The sequence below is a fragment of the Vipera ursinii genome (assembly GCF_947247035.1).
Source record: "Vipera ursinii genome assembly, chromosome: 1".
NCBI lineage: Eukaryota > Metazoa > Chordata > Lepidosauria > Squamata > Viperidae > Vipera > Vipera ursinii.
In genome coordinates, this window is record NC_139512.1 from 190,405,917 (window position 1) to 190,430,621 (window position 24,705).

General features: G+C 37.1%; 1 protein-coding gene across 1 annotated transcript in view; it reads right to left on the reverse strand.

The window, feature by feature from the left end:
- Positions 1-1,275: 1,275 nt before the first annotated feature.
- The window catches only part of KPNA3 (karyopherin subunit alpha 3), a 37,893-nt gene continuing 14,463 nt past the window's right edge, over positions 1,276-24,705 (reverse strand). The window contains exons 3-17 of the mRNA XM_083350666.1: positions 21,161-21,250; positions 19,971-20,000; positions 19,833-19,885; positions 19,645-19,740; positions 16,162-16,247; positions 14,587-14,673; positions 14,085-14,254; positions 13,173-13,217; positions 12,316-12,447; positions 7,934-8,062; positions 6,991-7,095; positions 6,828-6,899; positions 6,574-6,736; positions 4,136-4,230; positions 1,276-3,389 (exon numbers count right to left, since the gene is read on the reverse strand). Of these exons, the coding sequence (XP_083206792.1) occupies positions 3,291-3,389; positions 4,136-4,230; positions 6,574-6,736; positions 6,828-6,899; positions 6,991-7,095; positions 7,934-8,062; positions 12,316-12,447; positions 13,173-13,217; positions 14,085-14,254; positions 14,587-14,673; positions 16,162-16,247; positions 19,645-19,740; positions 19,833-19,885; positions 19,971-20,000; positions 21,161-21,250 (1,452 nt within the window). The 3' untranslated portion in view covers positions 1,276-3,290. The remainder of the gene's footprint in view (positions 3,390-4,135; positions 4,231-6,573; positions 6,737-6,827; positions 6,900-6,990; positions 7,096-7,933; positions 8,063-12,315; positions 12,448-13,172; positions 13,218-14,084; positions 14,255-14,586; positions 14,674-16,161; positions 16,248-19,644; positions 19,741-19,832; positions 19,886-19,970; positions 20,001-21,160; positions 21,251-24,705) is intronic.

Genomic DNA, 24,705 nt, shown 5'->3' on the forward strand with positions numbered 1-24,705 from the left:
TTATATACATTGCCTATGTACATTTTACATGCAGCCCAAGACAACCTCTCTTCACTCATTGCAGCTCAGGCAAGCCAAAAGGTTGGACAACTATGTCCTAGAGTCTTAAGACAAGACAGAATGGTATACAAATATCTGATTCAACGATTCAAACATTATTAAACATTATTATTGCAATAATGCTATTTTTTGTTCAAGTAGTGATGTTTAGACAATGGTTCTGTCTTCCACTTCACGCAAAGCACTGAGATAAACTTAGTTAAATTTAAATCTTACCACAGCTTATTGACTTGTAGGGCAAAATGAAAACAATAATAATATAAGAAAAATTTTAAGAAAAAGTATCTGCTATTGTCATTCTAAAATCAACTCAGAGGCTTAAGTAATTTATAATGCATCTAAAAATATATCATCACATAATATATTTTGTTTCCATCAATGGACTCATAATCTTAAGAAGGCGTTGAGCAAAGATCTGGATCAAATATGAAGCTTTCTTTATGATGAGCATGCAAAACTAATGCTCACTTCAATTACTAATTAAAAAAAGTTTAAAAGATTGTATCAGGTCACTGAAGGCATCTTTTAACTCAAATACTACATGTTCAAAGAAATGAAACCCTTCAACAATCTAAACAGTGATGAATTTTCACTGTTTTCAAAATAAGATCTTCCATATTTATAACATTTGATAGCAGCTTTTTATTGGTTATAAAACCTAAGCCCATATACAAAATTAAGAACACATTTAGATGCCTCTGTTGAAGGAACAATTTACTTTGTTAACTGAGAGGTAAAAAAAAACACAATGCAATTTTAATACTTCTGAAAACTTAAAAGTGCAGCAATATACTTTAGCTTGAATATAAAGACCCCATTCCATGGCATTAAATGGAAGAAACTCACATATGGGGTTAGAGATCGTATTGCCCATTCCCACTATCGACATCTCCCATCAAAAGCAGCTTTGGAGGGTCTCTGGCCCCTCTAGCACCACTCTCTGGGGACTGTAGATGGAAGGAGGTGGTAAAGAACAAATGAAAATAAAAACAGCAATTCTCTCAACACAGTTTCAAGTAACTTCTGCTCTTGTGCAGCAGGATAATAAAACCCGAGCCTTCATCCCTTTTTAAAAAATACAAAACGGCTGAATCTCTATCAAGAGCTGATAAGATGATAATGAACTGAGAGAAAGGCAAGTTATTGTTCTGAATTCACTTTCCTATGTTTATAAGTTGATGCACTGAGTGCAAGAAATAAAGTCATTCTTCACAGTAGTGAAAAATCATCAGTCTTATTTTGAGTGAAGTATCTAAGACAAGAATATAGGCATAGAGGATACTGTTTACAAAGAGATTTGTTCACATTATTAACTGCATATCTGCTTCGAAATTCCCAAAATTGACAAAATCTAATTTTGATTTTCTTTTTACTTAATTTTCAGCAAAAACAGCACAATTTCAGGATTTTAGACTAATAGTGTTAATAGGATACAGTTACCAAATTAATTTAATGTCTGGGTAAAGAAAAAAGGCACAATGAACTTCAACTCAATTTTATGTGCACAGGAGTTGAAAAGTTTGAGCCACCTTAAAGAGAAACTGATTTTAAAATTTATAAAATCTATAAATAGAGGCCAAAACACTGTATTAAAACAGATTATCTAGCAAGTAAAAATCTTGCACTTTAAAACACATACTTGTATCCTTTGCGATACAAGATCACTCTTTAAAGTGGCTCTACCTTGGCAGATATAGTAAAAGAATGAACACCTGCAATGTCTTGCTTAATTGTGGAAAAACAGCTGATCAACAAAGCTTTCTTCATGGCATCTGTCTGTATCTTCATCACAGTAAATACAACCCACATCCAATAACTACATTACTTTTACGTTTTGTATCCCTTCACATCAAGGCATTGGGAGCAAAGTACATCCAGTGAACAACAGCAACAATATCAGTTTGTCTGATAGCTTACACAGTTTAAATTTCATGTTTATCCACAGCAATCCTAAATCCTCTGAAGAGCCAGGATGGATAATTTCTCCATTACTCCCAATTTACCAGCTCAAGTAAATCTCTTCATTGTGAGCTGTACATTTATGCTTATGCTGAATAATAGCAGCTTCCACAAAGCCTCACACAACTAGTATGTATTTTAACTATATGAATAAGTTTATAGACTATTTTTTTTCTATAACTCTTCCAATACTCCAAAAAGAAGCTATTATGGTGCTTCTAAAATAGTTGCTAGTTTGTTGCCAACCACATCATCGTAAGCACTGGTAAGTAAAAAAATAGTTTAAGACTAAATTACAGTAAACATGAAAGCTCCACAGTTTAAACCAATATAAATCAACATTATTCAGTTATAAATTTAAACCCAAAATATATTGACTACTGAAAGATGAAAGCAAGATTCTTGTCAACCAATGCTGATTTGGAATAGCTTTGTTACTTTAATGCTGGACTCTTGCTTTCAGCTTAAAACAAAAGTTCAAGTCCAAAGTAGGTGGTAGCTCAGGTAAAATACCATGCACAGCATTTCATTATTTCAAAAAAAGCAGGAACACACAGGCTGAAGAGTGGTCAAGTACAGCTTGCTGTTCTTAGAAATTAGGAATAATGGTCACCTTTTTATTAGTCCAAATACAATGTCCATTCTTCAAGCCCAAGCTTCTAAGGCAGTAATGAACACAATTACTGATATATGTAGTCTGTCTTTAAACCAATCAATTACCAAGTTTTAAAGAAGTTTTTTAAATGTCAGTATCACCAATGAAAATAATTTGACTTCCTTTTCCTTTATTTATCTTCCACATTAAATATATGAAAATATGTTTGTAGAGGACAACAGTTGAGGCTCAAAAAAATTAAAATAGACTGGGCCTCTCAGAAGTCTCCCAAAATCATACTAAAGAGTCTTGATCCATAGCACACTATTTCCATAGAACGCTATTCTTGTGTGGGAAGCCAATGTGCCATCACAAAAAGGTATTCTTAAAACTGTAGACTGCAGTTATCAGCTTGTGGCCTCACGGGAAAAGGAAAAAAAACTCAAGGGAAAGGTAGCAGACTGTTAAAAAAAATAATGAACAGTTTACGAGATCATGCATATGCATTTACAGTCCATGTGACAGGTACTTTTGGCAACTGCAAAATGACTGATATACAACTTGCTTTTAGAAGCATCAGACAAAGGGGCATGTGCTTGGAGCCTGTTTTTCCAATGGTAGATATCTGGTTGTGTATTTTACCGATGCAGGGTAGACAAGCTGCATTGTCGTGAGCTTAAAAATTAAATTCTTTTGTTTGGAGATTGGCCGTTGGATCAAAATTGTAAGTACCTCCTTGTGTTGCTTCAGGAATGAGGCTAGGGTCTTCATCAATCTGCAAAGAAAGTACACTCTGGAGTAATTGTAATCTTCATTATACGAGTAATAAAATTTGCTCATCTAATATCTGGTCCAACTTCACTCAGATCTGGGTATTACAGTGACAATCTCTCTCTTCAAACATATTAAGTGTTGAAATGTCCCCATAGCTTTTCAAAAGCTACAATGACAGTTTTCCCTTATGTTAAATAAGTAATTCTGTGAGATGTATGGAGGAAAAGAGTAAAGTGAGAAATAAAAAAGACAAGTTTTTTTTAAAAAACAACCACCTTATTTTCTATTGCAAATATTCTCGCCCTATAACTAGCAAGAAGGCTAAGATGCTATAAAGAACTATTTATCCTCTAGTAACAGGCTTACACCAACTAGTAAGAAAGAGGTCTTCCAGCATTACGGGAAAAACAAGCAACTCTCTGTGCGTGTCCAAGCTGATACATCTGTTCCACAGTATCATTTAGGCATTTTAAAGGATTTTCTTGAAAGACACGAAGAGGACAGCAGTCATCTCACAATGGCTGGGATTTGCAATTCTCAGACATAAATTTTGCTTTTCTAGATTTGTAGATTTTTGGCCAGATTACTTGCACACTGACTGTGCCTTAGCCTGAAGATGCAGTGTATGGAAAGTTAATATATCTTCAATGGGAATAAAAGGATTTGACTATAGTATAGAAAATTATGCAAAACTTTAGAATTACTGTATACTATTTTATAATATTCTGAAATGTCACAGGTACTTACATCATCACCAGAAAAATACTGATCTATTATCTCAAATGCTAGTTTATAAATGTCTTCATTCTCATGTTGTTGCAGTGCTTCTATTTTTTCTAAACCTAGCAAAGAAAATAAACACACAATTAGCTTTACAAATTATTATTTTTAAGACACTGGTTTTGGCATATGACCTAAGACAGATCAAATATTTTGAATGCAAGTATGAGTATCCATAGTATCTTGCTGCTTTGATCAAATGATGAAATGCTTTGGTCACACTGCAGGCAGCATCCCTTTTGTGTGTGCATATAGGAAATCTTGTGATACTTGAACAAAGGAGTATGGCTCATGGCATGACATTGCTTTTGTTATTTTGAAACAACCCCCCCCCCCCCCGCCGCCAAAGGCACACACACTTCAGATACTGTTGAAAGGCAGTGGGTATGAGGCACCTCTTCACGTTTTTAAAACAACTTCATTTTTTTTTTGCCATGGTTGCTTCGCAAACTGCAGCTGCATGTGGGTGTAGCCAACAGATCCCAATTTCTATGAAGACTTAAAACAAAAATAATCTATGCAGTATTTATGAAATTTAGATATTTGGCTCTACTGATATAGCTAATATGAGGAATTATGCTGAGATTTATGCATTGTAATTTTATCGATTAACAACATGTATTTACACAGTAGTAAAATTTAACAGGGCTGACCCTGATCTAAGAGTGTTTAGGATTGCCCCTCAAATGAGTAAAATCCATTTTAAAAAAGGCAATGGTCAGATAAGAGAAAGCAGGAATGGAATTTGAGAAAATATCTCAAGACTGGACCCTGCCTAGTTTTCTTTAGGGCTCATTGGATCAGTGCAAATAGTGTGTGTACATGTGTGTACTTCAATGACACCAGATTTTTTCTCAGTCCAATCATGTAACATTTTTATCTTTATTACTAAACAACCCACGATCTGTTGGAGAATTGTTTCAGAGATATTTCCTCACCTAAACAGAGAAACAGAATGATCACAGGTGGGCAAGAAAGTGGGACTGACTTCCGACTTCCTGCTGACTTCCCCATTCAGTTTCCTTGTGGGAAGCAGAGAAGGGAGTTTCCTTTCCCCTCCTGCCCTCTTCATTCTTTATTATATGCTGCCCATCTCACTATCCAACACGACTCTGGGTGGCTGACAATGCCATAAACAGAAAAGCTAACAGCAATTAAGTAAAGACTAAAAGCCAAGAGCAATTGGGGGGGGGGGGTTTTTCCCACCAATCACCTCCAACACACTGTGCCCCATTAGGGCCCCAAGGTGCATGGGAGTGTACAGGAGGTATTGCATGGGGGGGGGGAGCAGTGCTGATCAAGGACAACGTGTGAGGTTGTGGAAGTGGCGCTACACAGGTTGAGAAGGCTACGTAGGTTGGGGAGCAGCACAGGTCAGGGAGCACATGCGCCAGAAAGGATGCGCAGGGATTCCTTCCTCCCTTCCTTTCCTGCAGACAGGTTAAGTGGCTGATGCAGGGTGGGGGAGGGAGCAAGAGATTGAGAGAAGCTCTAAAATTTGAAAATTATCATAGTATGCTGAAAATGAAGATTGTGTGACCACAGCAGCAGTGCAGCAGCAGCCAGTAGCACTGAGGCAGCCGCAGCTTTTCCATATTTCATTCCCTTGGGAGTCTTGGGTCCTGGATTTTGGATGCATTCTCTAAGTTAGCTCATTTGAAGTACTTTGCTTCTAAAATTATGATGCACCTTTTCACCCAGTTAAAGTCATGACACTGATAGTTTTACTAGTATACAGATATAATACAGATATAATCATGACAAGGCTATACTCTGCAAAATACACAGCACTTTTGAAAGGATCACTTATTTTTAAATGCAAACTCTTGGGCACGAAGAACAAAATGAGATCCTCTGGGATATTGTAGGCTTTGAACAGGAGTCTCTAAGGGCTACCTAGCATAGGCTTACCAAGATAAGCCAAAATTTCCATATCGTGTTTCCATATACAGTACTTTCTCATAAACTAGTCTATCTAGCTGTCTTGTAGAAAAGATGAGATACTAGTCCAGTCATCACCAAGACTGATGCTGTATTCTAAATTGAGAGGTGGAGCAGAAACAATAAATGAAGATCTACTTTTTACAATAACAATTGTATCTAGAATCTTAAGTGCCTTCAGAACATACAGAACAATGAAGAAATGTCAGATATGCTGACATTTGAGCAATCCCTCAAGGATTTTCATTCTATTCTAGAGGATCCAATAATCACAAAAAGTGATCTAACCATGGCATGCAAATACAAAAACAGATTAAAATAAAAAAGTACATCTCTACTCTCCACTCACAATATTTTCATCAGAATAACATTATCAATTAAATATCACAATAAGTCAATTACGACAGATGTGAGACTACCGCTGGAGACGGGGTCAAAGTCCATCTTACCAAATGAAATCTTACCTCCACATTCTTCTATAATTTCTGCTATTGTGCTTGCCTCATCACCAGCCATTATTAGAATATTTTTTAGGCCATCCAGAACCACCTGCACTACTTGAGAATCTTTCACTGACAACAAGTTACAGAATGGTGGGATTACATTCTGCTGTACAAGATATTCAACCTGAGCAATGCAAAAGATATTTACAATTATTTGTGGCATTAGATATAAATCATTCTAAAAATTCTGCATTAATTTCATAAGATGCACAAACCTGATCTTTTCTACCACTTATCGTTAAATTACTAATTGCCCAGGCAGCTTCTTTCTGAGTGCCAAAGTCACCCTAGACAATATAAAAATGATTTGCATTAGCAACATAATATCTTATCTTAGTTTAACTAAACATAAAAATAGGGAAATCTGGTATGACTGACCTTAGCCAATTGGTGAATTATCATAGGGATAAGTCCAGCATCAATTACAGCTTGAACCTGTTGCTGATTTCCTGCAGTAATATTGGATAAGAACCAAACAGCTTCCTACAATGAAAACAAAAGTTGCTTAAAATACTTGAAACTAACTTAGATGGACCGAGTGTGTCTCTGGAACCTGGAACTTCCATCACTTCCAACCAGGTGTATGGTCTTTCCTAGCTTTAATTTTATTTTACTGTGAACTAGAAAATAAAATACAAAATATTTTAAAAATATTCTGTGCTTTACATCTTTTTGCCTCACTGTATACTACTTAATTATAAAGACCTAGATAAAGTCTCCTAGCAGTTTAAAAGAGACAAGTGAAATTTCTCAGTTACCCTATGGCAGGAGTGTCAAGCTGCCGGCCTGCAGGCTGGATGCGTCACACGGAAGCCGCACCCACCCCATTGCCGGCAATGGCAAAACTGTCCTGATACGTTGCGCGACGTCACGAGTTTGACATGTCTGCCCTATAGGATTTCTCATACCAATACAAGTGAACCCACTATATCACTCTTAGAAAACTTTTAGCAAACACCTGCCCTACCATCTTACCAAAAGGATATTCATAATTGGCTGAAACTGACAACTATACCTATACTATACTATACTATAAATCCCCTCTTACTAGATGTTTACCAATGAAGACTGAACTTATAATTTGTGAATATATAAATAGTACTTGCCTATTGCAATCCTTACACAGTTAATTTTTGACACTGTAAATACCATGTTTTCCCTTTCCATTAATCAAAAAGAGAAATTGACTAGAAGCACAATATTGGTAACTACACTAGGTGTGAAATCTTTGCGCTTCTTTTAGCATTAGGAAAAGAAATATGTTAAATTTGTTACATTATAAAAAATGAAACAAGATTACCAAAAAATTTTGAGCACTCACCTTATTTATCTTCTCTTTAGGATGTGTCAAAAGATTTGGGAAATGGGAGAGGACATCGCAGTTGAGAACAACTTGTGTCTGTTCATCAGTACCCGTTACTATATTGCCAACTGCTCTTAGTGCTGCAGTCTTTAATTTAAGAAATGATACAATTAACATTCTCCTCTGTGCTTTAAAGGGTCTCTATTTCATTCTTAGGGCTAGTTCAAATGTGCTGCAGGTTGAACACATATTGGACTACAGAGATATTCAAATATACATGCCCTTTTTGAAGCTCGCAGACAAAGAACGTTGACTGGCTCTATGCACATATGAGAACTGCCCCTCTCTTTTTTAAATGTTAGTTTTAGATTTGTTAGTACTTAATGCCAAATTCAAATCATATGCACAATGTCAAATCAATAGAAGAACAGATTACTCAAGAAATCTGCTATTAAAATGCCTGGCTCCAGACTTTATGACAATGAAAGATGTGGTATTTAATTTCAAAACTTTCTATGATGTCTACAGGCATCTTACTGAACTGTGACAACTATTTACATGGAAGCTACAATTATTGACTCAGCATAGGTAGAAGTAATGGTGAAAGATACCCAGCAATATATTAAAGAAGTAACAAATCCTACAATGAACTAGATAAAGTTCAAATTATTTTAGTGTGCTACCGCCAAGAAATATATATGTTTGTATTTATATTTTTCATCCAATTAATTACAATTCTTAGAAGTTTCAAAAATGCATGTTTAGAATAAAGAAGCTATTCCGGTACAAATTCATAGAAGAAACTAACAAAGGAACTTTGTGCAGGTAGTCCTCGAGTTACAACCAGAATTGAGCCAAAAATTTATGTTGCTAAGTGAAACATTTGTTAAGTGAGTTTTGCCCCATTTTACAATTTTTCTTGCCAATTTTTTAAAGTGAATCATTGCAGTTGTTAAGTTAGGAATACAGTTGTTAAGTGAATCTGCCTTCCCCATTGACTTTCCTTGTCAGAAGGTCTCAAAAGGGGATGCCAGGACACTGCAACCCTCATAAACATGAAATAGTTGTCAAGCATCCAAGTGTAAATCACATGACCATGGAGATGCTGCAATGGTCTGTGTGTAAAAAATGGTCATAAGTCACATTTTTCAGTGCTGTTGTAACTTTGAACAGTCACTAAATGAACTGTTGTAAGTCGAGAATTACATGTAATTTTACTGCAGTGTAAATTCAGTCCATTGTACTCATTTTGTCAAACTTAACAGCAGCCATTTTGGGATGTCTACTGTACTTTCTTTCAAAACGTAAAGAGATTGGATATCCACTATTTGTTTTAATTGATAAAGATGCTAAACAAGCCTGCTCTATGTAGGAGTGGTTAAAAATATATAGCTTCCACAGCTTATAACAGGCATGTATATTTCTTTTTCCAATTTCAGAAACCTTATTAAAATGTTAGCTAATTAATAACAATAAGTATTTAATATGTATTTTTTAAAAATCTGCAATAAACCAACAAATATTTATGGATGCAGTCTTTCAGTTATTTTGTGTACTCTATAAACATCATGGTACTCAAGTTTTGCCTTAGTATAAAAATAACACTAAAATGCCATAGCACTTCTTTTGTTCAGAAATGGCAACTTATGTGCTTCTTACAAATCTGGCAAGCTCTCATTCCTGCTACCGTATTTCCCCAAAAATAAGACCTAACCAAAAAATAAGCCCTAGCATGATTTTTTACACGTGCGCCTAATATAAGCCCTATCCCCCAAAATAAGAACTAATTAAGAGCCTGCATGTTCAGCCAGCCACCCACTCCTTCCCACAGTCTGGTTGCTCGCAGCTGCAACAAAGCAGGAGGCTGCGCAGCGCTCTGGTGCCACCGCCACGAGGTGAGGGGAGCAGGTGGTAAGGGGGGATGGAGCTGCCCCACACCCACGCACCTCAGGGCCCCCGCAGCCAGTTCACCCATGCCCTGCCACCTGCCTAACAGTGGTGGCACCACCAGCAGCAGCCCCATCCAGCAGGAGCGTGTGTGACCACCTACTCTGTCCCACCAGCTGCTTGCTCGTGGCCACATAGGGGCAGGAGGCCATGTGGCGCATCGGTGCCGCCACAAGGTGATGTGAGGCAGGTGGTGGGAGGTGGAGCTGCGCCACATGCCCTGCACCAGCGCACTATGGGGCCCCTGCAGCCAGGCCACCACCACCACCTGCCTTGCCTCACAGCAGCGGCACTCACTCTCTGCATTGTAACTGGGCTGTCAGTTTCAGCCACCTGGTCCCCTTTGCAGCGCTACCCACACAGCCACAGAAAATTATACCTGGGCTGGTGGCCAGTGTGCTCCAAAGACTCCTCCTAGAGATGTTATGTGGAGAAAGATCCCCCCACCCCGCTTGCCACCGCTTCCTACCACCGGCCTCCAGAGCTGAAATCGTACAATACAGGCAGTGAACCAGATCTGAAATCATACAATACAGGCAGTGAACGGAGAGCAGGCAGCCTGACGTGGCGCCGCAGGACTGAAGCGGCAGGCGGTGGAGGTGGCTGCTGCCGGGCAGGTGATCTGCAGGGGAGGGCAGGGCAGGAGGACTGAGGAAAGCCTCTCCAGCGCGGACGTGACTGATGTACAGTGGTGGTGGATGCCCTGTACAGAGCCACCCCCACCCATCCTCTGTAGTATGGCAGTCTGGCTTGGCAGGGGAGTGAAAAGGAAGAGGTGGTTGGCCATTTACATCATTGAATGGGTGGGGGAGGTTGCTGAGCGGGGAGTAGCCTGATGTGGGGGCCCTAAGGTGTGTGGGTGCTGGACGCATGGGGCAGCTCCACCCCCTGCCACCTGCCTTGTCTCACCTTGTGGTGGCAGCAACAGTGCACTGCGTGGCCTCCTGTCCCATTGTGGCCGCGAGCAACCAGATGGTGTGATGGAATGGGCAGGCAGCCGTGTGGCACATCCAGCGGGGGCCAGCCCAGGGGTAGCAGCGTTCCCACTCATCTGCACTGTGCGTGCTTCACAGCCTGAGTGCACTGGCCAAAGGGCCGGCGGGTTGCAGCTGCTGCTGGATACCTTCGGCCCCCGCATGCTCACCGCCTCCCATAAATGGCAAATACAACATCCGGTCTATTTTCGGGGAAGCACAGTATTTCTGCATTCTTTATCAGACTAAGAGACCCTCTGAATCTTAACCATTTATACAAGAAGAATGTGAAATATTTTTTGAATCTGATAGGAGTTACAGAAAACACTTGAGGTACAGAGTTTATGAAACTACTACTATTTTTTTTTGAATTCTAGATTAAACTACATGAAAAGGAGTAGAAAATACTAAATATTATTGTTCTTATTACAGTACAGGCACTCCTCATTTAGTGACTGAATTCTTTCCCAACAATCAGATCCTTAAGCATAATAGTTGCTAAGTGAATGTGTGTATGTGTGTGTGTGAAAGAGAGAGAAAGAGAAGGGGGAAGAAGGGGGAGGGAGGAAGGGAAGGAGGGAGGGAGGGAGAGAGAGAGAGAGAAAGAGAGAGAAAACCTAGGATCAATGATTGCTGCTGTCTCATTCAGATAGTTTGCTCACATAGCTACACCAGCTGCGCTGACTCCAGCATGCATTGTTACCAGCACACAAAATTTGTTGTAAATGTATGGATTGGTCCCAAATAATTTTTTATTATTGTTTATTATCATCATATTTGTGAACAGTTGCTAGTTGAGGTAATTACTAAACAAGGAATGGCTATAATAATTTGCTAGCAAGCTTTTATGGACTTAACTTTGTACATTCCCCTTCTTTCATTTGGAACAACCATACAGTTACTTATTTTGTACCAACACAGTCCATAAAATATGTAATATGCAATCAGAAAACACCTATGCCTTAAAGAATTTTGTTTGTCTAAAAATGGAGTATGACTTTAATAAACATACATTAACCTGTAAGTTAAAAAAAAGCAGATATAACTCAGCATTAAATGCTTTCCCAGCACCTGGCTGACCTTGATTTGGGCTCAGAACCTAAGCAGGGTTAAGCCTGATTAGCATTGGGATGAGAATCCACCAGGTCATCCCAGAGCAATAGTGATTACCAGAAAGTAAAAAACTATCCTGGAAGAAGACAGTGGCAAATACTGTCAGATTATTGCCATGAAACACTGCATGGAAGTGTCCAATAGATAGCAGAAGCTGAGCTTGAGTCAAGAACATATGTATGCTTATTGAGGAAGCATTTTCAAAACACTCTTCAGTTTTTATTTAATGTATTTGCCTTTAAATAAGTGGATTTGACAGACAAATCAACAAAGATGTTACCCAACAAAGATGTCTGAATTTTTGTCACTGATATAATAATACATTTTTACCACATTGTATTACATTGTACAATACTCAAAGCTTACCTGAACTTTTACTTCCTGATGGCTCAGCAAGGGGACTAAAAATGGTACTACACCTGAATCTATCACCATCTGTATTTGCTCATTCCCACCATCTGTGAGATAGGACAAAGCCCAAACAGTGTCCACAAGAATCTGTGCAAGGAGGACATGTTATATATTAATGTAAGATGGCAATTAACTTCTGAGTCAGATTTTCTATGCACAAGAGCTTCATGTTTATTACAGATTTTATACGTATTCTCTAAATTGTTTTCTATGATTTTCTTTGCTGTTTTTTTTTACTAATCGAGGAATATTAAAAAATTCTACCCCAAAACATTTGAAATAATGGCAATATTACTAACATTTAAAAGAAATCAAGCAAGGAGAAAATATTTAGCCCATCCACTGTAAATTTATTTCTCCTAATTGTTATTATTTTGATCCTTACTTTTGCGTGTGCCCACAACTCAGTAATTCAAACACATGAGCACAAGATGAATTTCTGACATATAAGTATTGTATGAGCCAAACAAAAGCAATAGAAAACAGCATTCTCCACAGTAGGAACCAGCATAGCATCTATTTTATCTACAAGCCGTTTGACTGCATCATAACTTCTATCACGTAAGAACCACTTATAGATCAGCAGCAGCAGAAAATGAACACATAAATAGAAGCACATGCATGCCTGCTCTCACTATGAACAATGAAACTGATTTCCAGGTTAGTGTCTAAAGGTTGCAATATTTATGAAAAAGTAAACATATTTTGCAAGTAATTTTTACAGCAGCAATTTCGGCAAAATGTAAGTAATACAGCTATCTGTTTAATAAATAATCCCCAGGAGAGAGAATATTCTTTTAGGATATACTTACATTTATATCTGTATGGTATATTAGAACACACAAGGCTGGTAAAATCTGTTGAGAAAAAAGGATTATCAAAGGCCATTAATATTTGGAAAGCAAAAATACAATATACCTTTCATACATAGTACAGATAGTCCTTGACCTACAACTATTCATTTAGTGACCATTTGAAGTTACAACGGCACTGAAAAAAATGACTTATGACCATTTTTCACTCTTTCAGCCTTTGCAGCATCCCCTTGGTCATGTGACCAAAGTTCAGATGCTTGGCAACTGACTCATATTTATGACGGCTGCAGTGTCCTGGGGTCATGCGATCACCTTTTTGTGACCTTCTGACAAGCAAAGTCAATGTGGAAGCGAAATTAACTTAACCGTGTTACAAATTAACAACCGCAAGGATTCACCTGTGGAAATAAAAGTCGTAAAATGGAACAAAGCTCACAGTTGTTGTCTTGCTTAGCAACAGAAATGTTGGGTTTACTTGTGGCCGTAAGTAGGGGACTACCTGTATAATCTCCAAAGGACAAGCTAGTGAGGTTATTTTATCTACTGCAGTTAAAGGATATTTCTCAAGTAATATATAAACTATATAGCAGTGGATTAAATTTTTAGAGTTTCCACACTACTATCTTAGGTCCAGACAGACCTGGATTCAAAGCTTGAAAATTTCCACAAGTATTTGCAGTATTTCAGAGATTTCCCTGAATATGCCTTAAAGTCAGTATTTTCTTCACTAACAAAATTAGACTTGGAAGTCACAGTTGAATAAAATAGAAAGCAAACCTAATGAATAGCTAGTTATTGAAATGAGGCTCAGATGAATAAGCCTTAAGACAATATATCATATATTATGGGAAAAGGTGACTTGCGGTGCAGCTGAGCTGCAAAAGTACACACTGGTAGTTCTTTATTTACCTCCTGAACTGTCTCCATAGGTGGTGGGGGATCCTTATTCCTGCAGAGATTTACAATGACCCATGTGACGTTCCGGAGAAAAGTGATGGGAATGGAGGGATTGATGAAGGATAGAAGCGGTTTGACAACTCCCAGTGATATGACATAATCTCTACACTGAGGACCATCACCTACAGAAGTGAAAATTAAAAAAAATTATATTCATAATGGCAAATCCTTGGAATGTATGCAGTGACATGTACGGGCACTGATGTTCTGTGACACAGATTCTATGTTTCTCCATTAGAAACTGCTCAGCAAAAATCTAATTGCACAATTTTGCATTTGTTTATGACAAGTTAAGCTAAATTCTCCAAAACATATTTTTTCTTTAAATATGCTGCAGTAGTAAAAAAAACATACTTGGAGAAACATAGTTTCATCAGGTAATGCCAATGTATAAGATTAGAGTTTAAAGCCTTCAATGCCTATGAATTTATTTTTAGAAAATACTATTACTTACCAATAATATTCCCAAGGGCCCAAACAGCTTGTTCACAAACATTTTGATGCGGTGAATGGAGCAATCTTAAGAAAAGAGGTACTGCATCTGTAATAGAGGGATGCTTCAGTGAAATGTGATCTTCAAGACACACCTTGCATTTTGGTACTTAACAGAAACAAAAATAACACAAAAGTAATAGTTGAAATTCATCTAATATTAACTGGGAACTAGATTGCCTGCTATTTCAGGAGGAAAATGAGTGAATTTTTATAGTAAGATATAAGCTACTTTAACCATCCAGAAATAATTCTTTGCTCTACAACACAAGAGATTATGCTTTGCAAAAAAGAAAGAAAAGCCCTGTCAGAATCCATTTATATCATATTCATAAATGTATGTTTCAAACATTATTCCATGGATTCTGCCATCTCCCAAAGAGGAGGGAATGGATGTGTATTGAACTGGTATTAGGCATTTCAAAGGAAAAGAGAAGCCTTTTGAACTGGGGAAACAAAAGGGGGGGCTAGCATCTGGCTTGTGTCACGGAAGAGAGCAATAAACATAAAAGGTCCTAAGTTCCTTTTTCCCACGAGAGGGATGATACGAGGTAAATGATGGGGGACTGACCAAATGGGGTTAAGGGGGGTTAAACCGGGAACTCTTTATAAGGGTTTAGTTCGTGGGACAATATTAAGTCCTGTCTTGTATTCCTACAACCAAGCATGTCATAGTAAAGATTCTTTTTGGACTAGATTTGACTCCAAGAGTTTTGTCTTCCTAAGACGTGGTTTGGTGTGGGTCCTGACAAGCCCACTCTTATTTATGGAGGATACTTTCCAAAACCTTCTCCTTGAAATGGACTGAAAGATAATATAAACATTTGCAACCTTCCTAGAGTAATAATTTCTGACTCACTATACACTTTTTCATTTTCTGTCACTAGATGGAGAGGATGGGAATTGCACATTTAAAATATTTCAGTTTCACCTAAGCTAGGAGCTACTTTCAAGGTTGTGAGAACATTAATTAATATTTGTATTTACATTTTCTCTGTTGGTATAATATCAGTCATTCATAGTTGACATTTCTGCAAGGCATCAATGTCTACCTTAGCATCAGAGCTATGCCTTAATTTATAGGAATGGCCTCATTATCTAGCTATCATTCTGACTACTGCTATGGTTGGGAGTAGGATTCGTTTTCTCAATCAGATCTAAACATTATGGGAGCAAAGATAAAGAAACACCATAATTGAGGTATATAGAAAAGCTTGTATATAATGATGGAGGTCTTTAACATAATCATATCTGAAATTATTTAAAACAGGCAGCAGCATCCCATTCCCCAAAGAAGTATTAATGACTCCATGGACCCACTAAATGGCACCTTCCAGGATGCCTTAACCAGGAGGAACATGGATCGAAAACATAAATGGTTCAGTTCACAATTCCAAAGTTTCTTTCCATCAGAACCAATATGTCATGCAAAAATTATATACAGTACATGCCATATATGCACATAGAGGAAATTATATATGTTTATTATATTGTTAAAAGGTATTTCATGTCAATATTAAATATTTAAAACACTTACTAGACTGTACAACAGCTTGAGTCTGTAAAGAAGTGCCTGATGCTATGTTAGTCAAGGCCCAAGCAGCTTCAAACTGTAAGGAAGGACTGTTTATAAAAAGACAAAAATACAATATAGTAGCAATAATATCTACAAAATGCAGCAAAGAGGTTCTCAGTTATTATGAAAGCATTAATTCACTACTCTATAATTAAATTTTACTATATCCATTCCTTATGCGTGCTTACAATATCACTGAAAAGCTGACCTATTTTAATGATAATTTCAGAAATTATGAGCACAAATATAATGCACAAATGTTTATTTTGGCAGAACATCAATGCATATTAAATTCCTGACATGATTTTTTGTTTGACAGCTGCCTTTTTATTTCCTGGATTTTCTAACAGTTTTCTAATAGTGAAACCTGTTGCAGCACTTTGGATCCAATCTGAACTATTCAATAATTTGAATATGGGTCAAAAAATTCTTGATGGTCTTTAGCACAGCTGTGCACTGATGTATAGTGCACAGATCATTTTGCACAGTTGTAGTCTATTTATCACAAAGGTGATTTTCCTGTACATACCAAATAAGTTCATCCTATCTTCTCTAAAAGTAACTTTTGTAACCCACTCCAGAGGATTAATAGATTTACATTTCAAAACTCCTTCTGTCCTGGGGTGGGTAATCGTGAAAACCAGGGACATTTTTTGAGAAAGTAAGAATGCATGGCAAGAATGCAAAATGGGGAGGGTTTGGATTTTCCATTGTTTCCCCTCAATTTTATCTCCTTTTGGAGGACGTTATTTTTGAAGATAAATTAAGCTTACTCTGTTTGCACTAAAGTTTTCGTGTATTTCAAAATGAAGATAATCTTGCTGCCTATTTGGGTCATTATGGCGGTATGGGACTCCCAGACAACAGTCACCACCACCACCAAGTGTATGAGGATTTCACGAAGTTTTGGGATCTCAAGTTTACCAACCCTGTTTCACTGCATACAGGTGAAGTCAAGAGTTCAATGCTGAAGCTGTTTTTCAAGTTAATCGCTATGCTCTACATGTAAGAATATAATACGAACCATGCTTAAAGCCCTATTTAAAATGACCTAAGTAGGAAGCCATCACCACAAAATGTGATAGCAAATTCCATATCAGCTCACTGCACAATCTCAAATGTAATAAAGAAAAATGTCTTTCAGTGGAGGCATTCAAGTCTTTTCAAATCTTTTGGTTGTTTGTCTTCTGATCCTGGCCTATAATATACTTTTCCTGGCCTATAATATACTTTTAGAGATGTAACGATAAGAACTATAAACAATATTCTAAATGGTTACACCTTACATATCTTACATAAAGGCATTACATAACCTTAATCCTGAAGATGGTGACGAGACCTTTCATAAGATCTTATCAGAAAGGCAGATTCAATTTGGAGAAGGTAGTCATGGAAATATCTAGGACCTGAGGCATGTAGGACTTTCAAAGTGATGACCGGTACCTTAGGTTGCATTCAAAAGGTGGCAGCCAATGAAGCTCCCACAGTAGTGATGTTACATGGGGGAACTTTAGTGCATCATAAGTACTTGGACTGCTGAATGATGCACCAGCTGAACGTTCTGGATAATCTTCAAGACAGCCCCATGAACAGTACACTGCAATAATCTGCTGATGAGATGACAAGAGCATGAGTAACTTGACTGAGGCCGCCTGACTAGGAAAGGTCACAAAAAGCTGACAATATGTAATTTTTTATTTTTTTAATTTTTATTTTAATTCCATTTATATCCCGCCCTTCTCCGAAGACTCAGGGCGGCTTACAAGCTTAGCAGTAGCCTTCATTCTATGTATATGCCTGCTTATTAGGGCTTTCACACACACACCCCAAGCGGCATTATTACAAAGTCAGCTTAATTGCCCCCAACAATCTGGGTCCTCATTTACCTACCTCGGAAGGATGGAAGGCTGAGTCAACCTTGAGCCTGGTGGGATGCGAACCTGCACTAATTGCAGGCAGCTGGTGTTACTTAAGGAGGCATTAGGCCACTGCTCCACCAAGGCTCTTTGTGCATAAGCCTTTGCATCTTCCGCCTATTTAAGCAGGAACTGTTCAAAAGGACCCTAAAGTTGCAGACAATTTCATCAGAGTAGTGTTACTCTGTCCAAGTCAATGATAGCTGGATTTAGTCAGCTTCCAAATCCACAACCATTCAAATTGGTAAAATTAAGTCTAAGTCTGTTTCATCTCATTCTTAAAATAAATTAAGTCACTTTAAACAATCTTGCTGAATGGTTATCCAGATACAATGAAAGCAAGAGGTAAGCTTTCTTTGCTTCTTTATTGCCACGATATAGACTTGAACCTCTTAACCATGTTTGGTGACATTCATTAACCTAATTAAACTGGCTACCTACTTATTAGATCCCTGCCCCTACTGGTTGGTGAAGGCCACCTGAGGTGGGGAGAAGAAAGTGATATGTAACTGAGTCCATGAAGCACTGCTTGCTTAGTTGGGAGAAATGGTATCATCTGCCTTGCAGGTCCTGCAAGTTGCTGTCTTTTAAAATAACTAGTCCAGAAAGTAGCATCATGGGCAGTTATAGACATGCCACAGTATGCCCATATTATACCTCTGTTTCATGAGCTGCCCTGGTTATCTGTAGACTTCTGGATGCAAAATACTACTTATCGTTTATAAAGTCTTTCATAGGGCCTGGTTATTGGAGAGACTTTCTGTCTTCCATGGTTTCAGCCAATCCTATACAATCCAGTATAGTAGGCATACTCTAGATACCATCAATCAAACAGGGTGGTATGGTGGGACCTAGGAAGAAGCATTCTTGTTTATTAAATAAGTTAGGCCATGATTACCTGGGCCCATAGTCGTCAAAGTGGTTGAGATTTTACAACCTGCCTCTCTCCTCTCCAGAAAGTTAAGTTGAATTCTCAAAGACTGAAAGGTGTAGAGAATGCCAAAACCAACCCTGCGAGTGTCAAACAGACCATCACAAAAACACAGTCCTAACTAAAGAGTATAACGAGGAGGGGGGAAAAACAGTATCCCAAGGATATAAATCAAAGGGGCGGGGGGGGGATTTTCAAAAAGCAAATGGCTTTCCACCAAAATGGCAAGCACTTTCACCTACTAGAATTAGAAGGACAATCTATTATAGGAAACAAAAAGTGACAAGAATAAAAAGAAAACACAGAGAAAGGAATACTGATGACTACATGTAGACTGTGCTGAAAGAGCACAATTTGTGCAGAATTTGTAGAATGACTGTGTAAGGTAACAAATAAAAACAACCATCATAACCAAAAGCTTATTAATGTTAAGATGTGTTTAAACTAGCAAAATAATATTACAATATATTTACAGACAAGTGTTCAAAATAAAAAATATATTAGGAAGAGTAAAGGTTTGGGCTTCTTAATGGCAGTCTTTCAAGAAAAAAAACTTCAATTTATATTATAAACATTTAGGAAAAAAGCACTACTTACTTGTCATCCCTTTCTAGACATTTAACCAATATTGGTAAAATTCCAGATTTTATTAAATCATCAATAGGAGGATTTCTATCACTTGATAATAATTTTCTGTAAAATTAAAACAAAACCAATCAATAAAAAATATAATCTGAGGAAAAGATGAACAATACTTTAGTCTTTCAAATAAAATAAATGCCTACCTTGCAGCTTGAACAGCACTCAGCTGGATAATAGGGTTATCGCTAGTAGCGTTCTACAGCAACAAACAGATTTCAAAAAATTAGATTAAATATTAAAAGAAACCCAGCTGAAAATAATAATAATTGTTATCAACTTACCTGTAATATAGTTTCTAGTGTAACATTTTGCTTAAAAAAGAGAAAGAAACGGTTTAGTTCCAACTTTCATCAGAATTCACTACTCTCAAAAGAATAACCAGCCCACGAACTTTAAAATAATGTTATATCAAAATAATATTATATCAACATTATAGCATTATATAATATTATATAATGAATGTTTCCATTTTCCTTATTAATCATACCCAAAATGAAAGAAACATAAATAGAAGTAAGAGCTTCAATACAACGTAAGTATTAATGACAGTGTAATCTAGACTCAGACATACAAGCTGTGGCCTTGCTGATCACTCTGAATGACAACCACTGTAAGTTTTATTTGGCCAATTGTTAGAATTCAGAGGGTTGTCCAAAACATCTAGCAGGCATCTTGTCAACCTATTTCAATATAAATTAACAAAAAAAGAAATATAAATTAAATATATAATGTATGGGGGGGGAAGGAAATATTACCAATGTGGTCTTTAGTTTGTCTTCCACATATTTTTTCCTCTCTCTTAGGTTTCAAAAAGTTTTCTTTATTCTAGGGAGATTACATCCTCCTTCTCTCAGTGAGAGAAACTGTAGAGAATGTGGTTCATGATTGGCCAGCAATGCTAAACAATGTTATGATATTGGGAAAAATAGTCAAAAGGGGATAAAATCTGGGAGTGGAAAATAGATAGTCCTTGACTTATGACAAAATTGGGACTGAAATTTTGCTTGCTAAGAGCTGTGGTTTTTAAGCAAGTCATCACACAACCGGAACCAATTTTTTGACCATTTTTCCCATGGTCCCTTAAGCGAATCATGTGATCATTAAGTGAATCACACAGTCATTAAGCGAATCTGATTTCTCACATTGATTTTGCCTGTCAGAAGCCAATTGGGGAAGATCACAAATTACAGTTGTGACCTCAAGATGCTGCAACTATAAATACAAGCTAGTTGCCAAATGCGCAAATCGTAATAATGTGACCGTAGGGGTATAATATATTAAACATTATGAAGCAGTGGACAGCATGGAAAAGAGGCAGTGAGATTAATTTAATAAAATTAATATGTTAACATAATTGTATGACTGATCAATTACATAACAGAAATAAGCAAAAGGAAATCCAGCAAGACCAGTTTGAAAGAGTAAAGGAAGGACAATTAGAAACAGTGTTTCCATTAATTAAATAACTTACTGCTTTGAAGTCAGCATCAACATCTGAATCTTCTAAACTTTCTTCTTGGGGCACGTTTCTTTTTTTCAACAGGTGTTCATCTCTTTTGTTCTGAAAAGAATGAACATTTTAATTATTTTTAATGTTTATTTACTCTTCAAAGTAAATTTTAAACAAGCTTTACATGTATTAATATTAGTCATGCAAAATTCTGTAACTGATAAATCCTTTAAATACAAAGGATTATCTATGACTGAAAAGTTACCTATGTAAATAAGGTGAAATATATAAATAAATATTGTGAATGGGTGCATTGATTGATTATGTGCCATCAAGGTGATTTCAATTCTTAGCAACAACATACATAGATTTTCTCCATGACAATCTGTCCCTAGTCTATGATCCAGGGGTGAAAAGGACCAAGGCCCCTTTAAGGAAAAGGTGGAAGAGACAACATCAGAAAAAGGAAAGGAAGCAAGGTTGTCTTGCAGCAATACAAGCTAATTTGAGGACTAATCCACATGGAGCTCCATTTACATCTGTCCTGTTTGTCATTGTTCCCTCCCTAGAGACTAAAATGGACAATCTGAAACTTGAGCTGGTCACAAACAAGGAGTGTATATCAGAGTTGGTGACCCCTTTGAGAGCTGTATGCAACGAAATTTCATTTTGATGTATGCCGATTGGTGTATTCAAAGTGAGAAAAAAGTTGTTGTTGTTGTTGTTATTAACATTGTCCTTCAGGTCTTTCAATGGTGTACCCTTTCCCACTGTCGCTTAGTCCAGGGATCCCCAATCTCTGGGCCGCAGCCCACTAGTGGGCTGTGAGCTGTTTACAACTTGGCTGCAGAAATGGTGGGCAAGCTCGCGGGTACGCATATCCCCACTTGCACAAGCAGCGGGCAAGCTTACACAAAGGGAGCTGCATATGCGTGTGCTTGCCAGCCGCTCCCATGGAACCATCCCCTCCCACCAGTCCGCAAAGCCAGAAAGGCTGGGGAACTTTGGCTTAGTACACCCATCTTTCTACTGGTTATCTTCTTCTCTTTCCTTCCAGCTTTCTCAGCATTAATTTTCTCAAGAAAGCCAGATATTTGCATAATGTGTCTAAACTGGAATATTTTGTGCCTTAAGTGAGAACTCTTGGGTTGATTTGTTCCCTGATCGATTTGTTTTCTTGACTGTCCACCATATTCTCAAGAGTCTTCTTTAAGACAAAAGTTCAAAAGTGTCAATACTCTTCCTATCCTGCATTTTCAATGTCCAACTTTCACTTTCATTGAGTATCACATGAAATACCATTATTTGTACGTTCCGATTTTTGTAGGTAAGAGTATAGAACGTACTTATATCTGAGCATCTTTTCCAAAGCCTTCATTGCTGCTTTACCAAGTGGTAAGTCTGCAGCATATTTCTTGACAAATATTCTGGAGGAGAACTTATATTAGCAGATGCTTGAAATATTACCTTATGTGTACTTTCATACAAGCAGGCAGGAAAAATGTAGATAGTCTGGGATGTTTCTGAATTTAATACAATTTAGTACTCAATTAGAAGCTCTGAATTGAGAGAGAACTCAAAAGATTGTATTACATTAATGTATAAACTATAACTGAAAGAAAACAATGGTCAAGTCCTAAATTAATGTTATCAAAACTATTTCAAGCAATATATTGAATGAAATGAACTACAGATCATAAAGCATATGTGTCCTGTTTCAGTCCATACACCCTCAGGGAAGCCATCACATATGTGTATAAACCAAAATAAAAAGGTTTTTTTCATTTTAGGTCACTGTAACAGTTAATGACAGAAGGAAAAAGTTCTCACTCTTGTACAAAAGTTCTTACTACTCAGTGATCAGAAATAAGGTTCTTATTTACTCCTCTCTTTTATCCCTTGCTGAGATGCTAAAATACCCAAAGGTTTATCTTTACTATCAGATAATAAAGGGTCTTCATCTGCAGATACTAATTCAGTTAAAACAAAGTCTTCTTTAGACATTCATAAACAGTAATGAAATGATTATAATAGATTTAAATGAATTTACAAATAGGAGTATTTCTAAGCTACGTTTGCATTTATTGTAAAGTTATGCAAACAATTATATTTCAAGACTAAATATTCCACAGTTCCAATAAACAATTTCAACTTTCACTAGAACTGACTCAATACTATTGTACCTTTATCACAAGTGTTCCAATCTTGAAATAATCCAACAGATTTTACAGGGCTGTTCTAAGATCAAAATCATTCTAACTAGGGCTACAATGGTTTTAGCGAGGCTACAAACACCCGTTTTGTGTCTGAACAGTTTGTACTCTGAATGTTTTGCTCTTCTACTTAATTCTAAACATATTTTAACACACTTATATTTTTAATATACTGAGCATAAGCAACAGCTGCTACTTAAAACAGCAGTTGGCTACTTCATGTTTTTTACTATTTCTGTACAAAACTCTAAATACATTACTTAGAAATAAGTATCTGAGTTCAATAGGGTTTACTTCTAAGAGCTTTTATACAGAATTGTACACTTCAAAATAAAAAAACCAAGCAGTAGTAGATAATGGCAAGAAAATAACCCTTGAAAATGCTGAGGTGGGAACTGTAATTAAACCAATTGCTACTTTAATATTTTTTATAATTCTCTCATCTCAAATTTTAACAATGCATAGAAAATAAAAAAGGGTACCACACTCTTTCTTCTACTATCCCTATTTGATCCTAGCGCTACAAAGGAGATGAAGAAGCACAAAGACAGTTGCTTTTCTTCTTTCCAATCTGGTGTTATGAATGAGGTAAGTAGCACAATTGTAGCTGCTCTAACCCCACCTCATTAACCGTTTTTTCAACTGACTTTTCTTTTCTGCCTAATGGTTGTTATTACAGACTAACTGGCAAAACTGTTAAGTCGATTTTCCCATTCTCCCTCAGCATTTCCCCCCCCCACCTTTTACTTATTTAGGGAAAGGAGCCCTTCCCCTCCACCCTACCAGTAGTGCTTCCACCAAAATTACCATTACCATAAAATTCATGCATTGCTTCACTGGGTTAATCCAGGCACAAAGTTTTTCTCAAAGCTTCTAAGACGAATCTAGAGAACAATGCAGTTCCAACCAAGCATGTTGTCTCCACTCCAACTGAACTTACAAGCTGTTTGATATTGGGAAGCAAGGCCATTCTAGGCCTAGGTTTTTCTGATTCTCTTAGCTATAGCTTTGACTTACAGATGGCTGCTATCTCATAGTTTTGCTCCCTTAATTTATTTTGTGCTCACACAAATATTATCAGATCAGATTATTCATACAATACCTCATCCTTTTCTACTCTTGACATTAAATTCCTTAGTTTAACAAAATGTTTCTACTTACACTTCATCTATATCATCAGATCAGGTTAGCAGTTCAAATTTTATTCATAAGATTATTAATGTTTTCAGAGAAATAATGTGTTTCAGATCAGAGTTTTGAAAAGAGTTAGTGAAAAGCAATAAGCAATAGGAACCTAATTTTCACAGTTCCCTAGCAGAAATATTGGTAGTGTGAAAAGAAATGTTGAAAAAA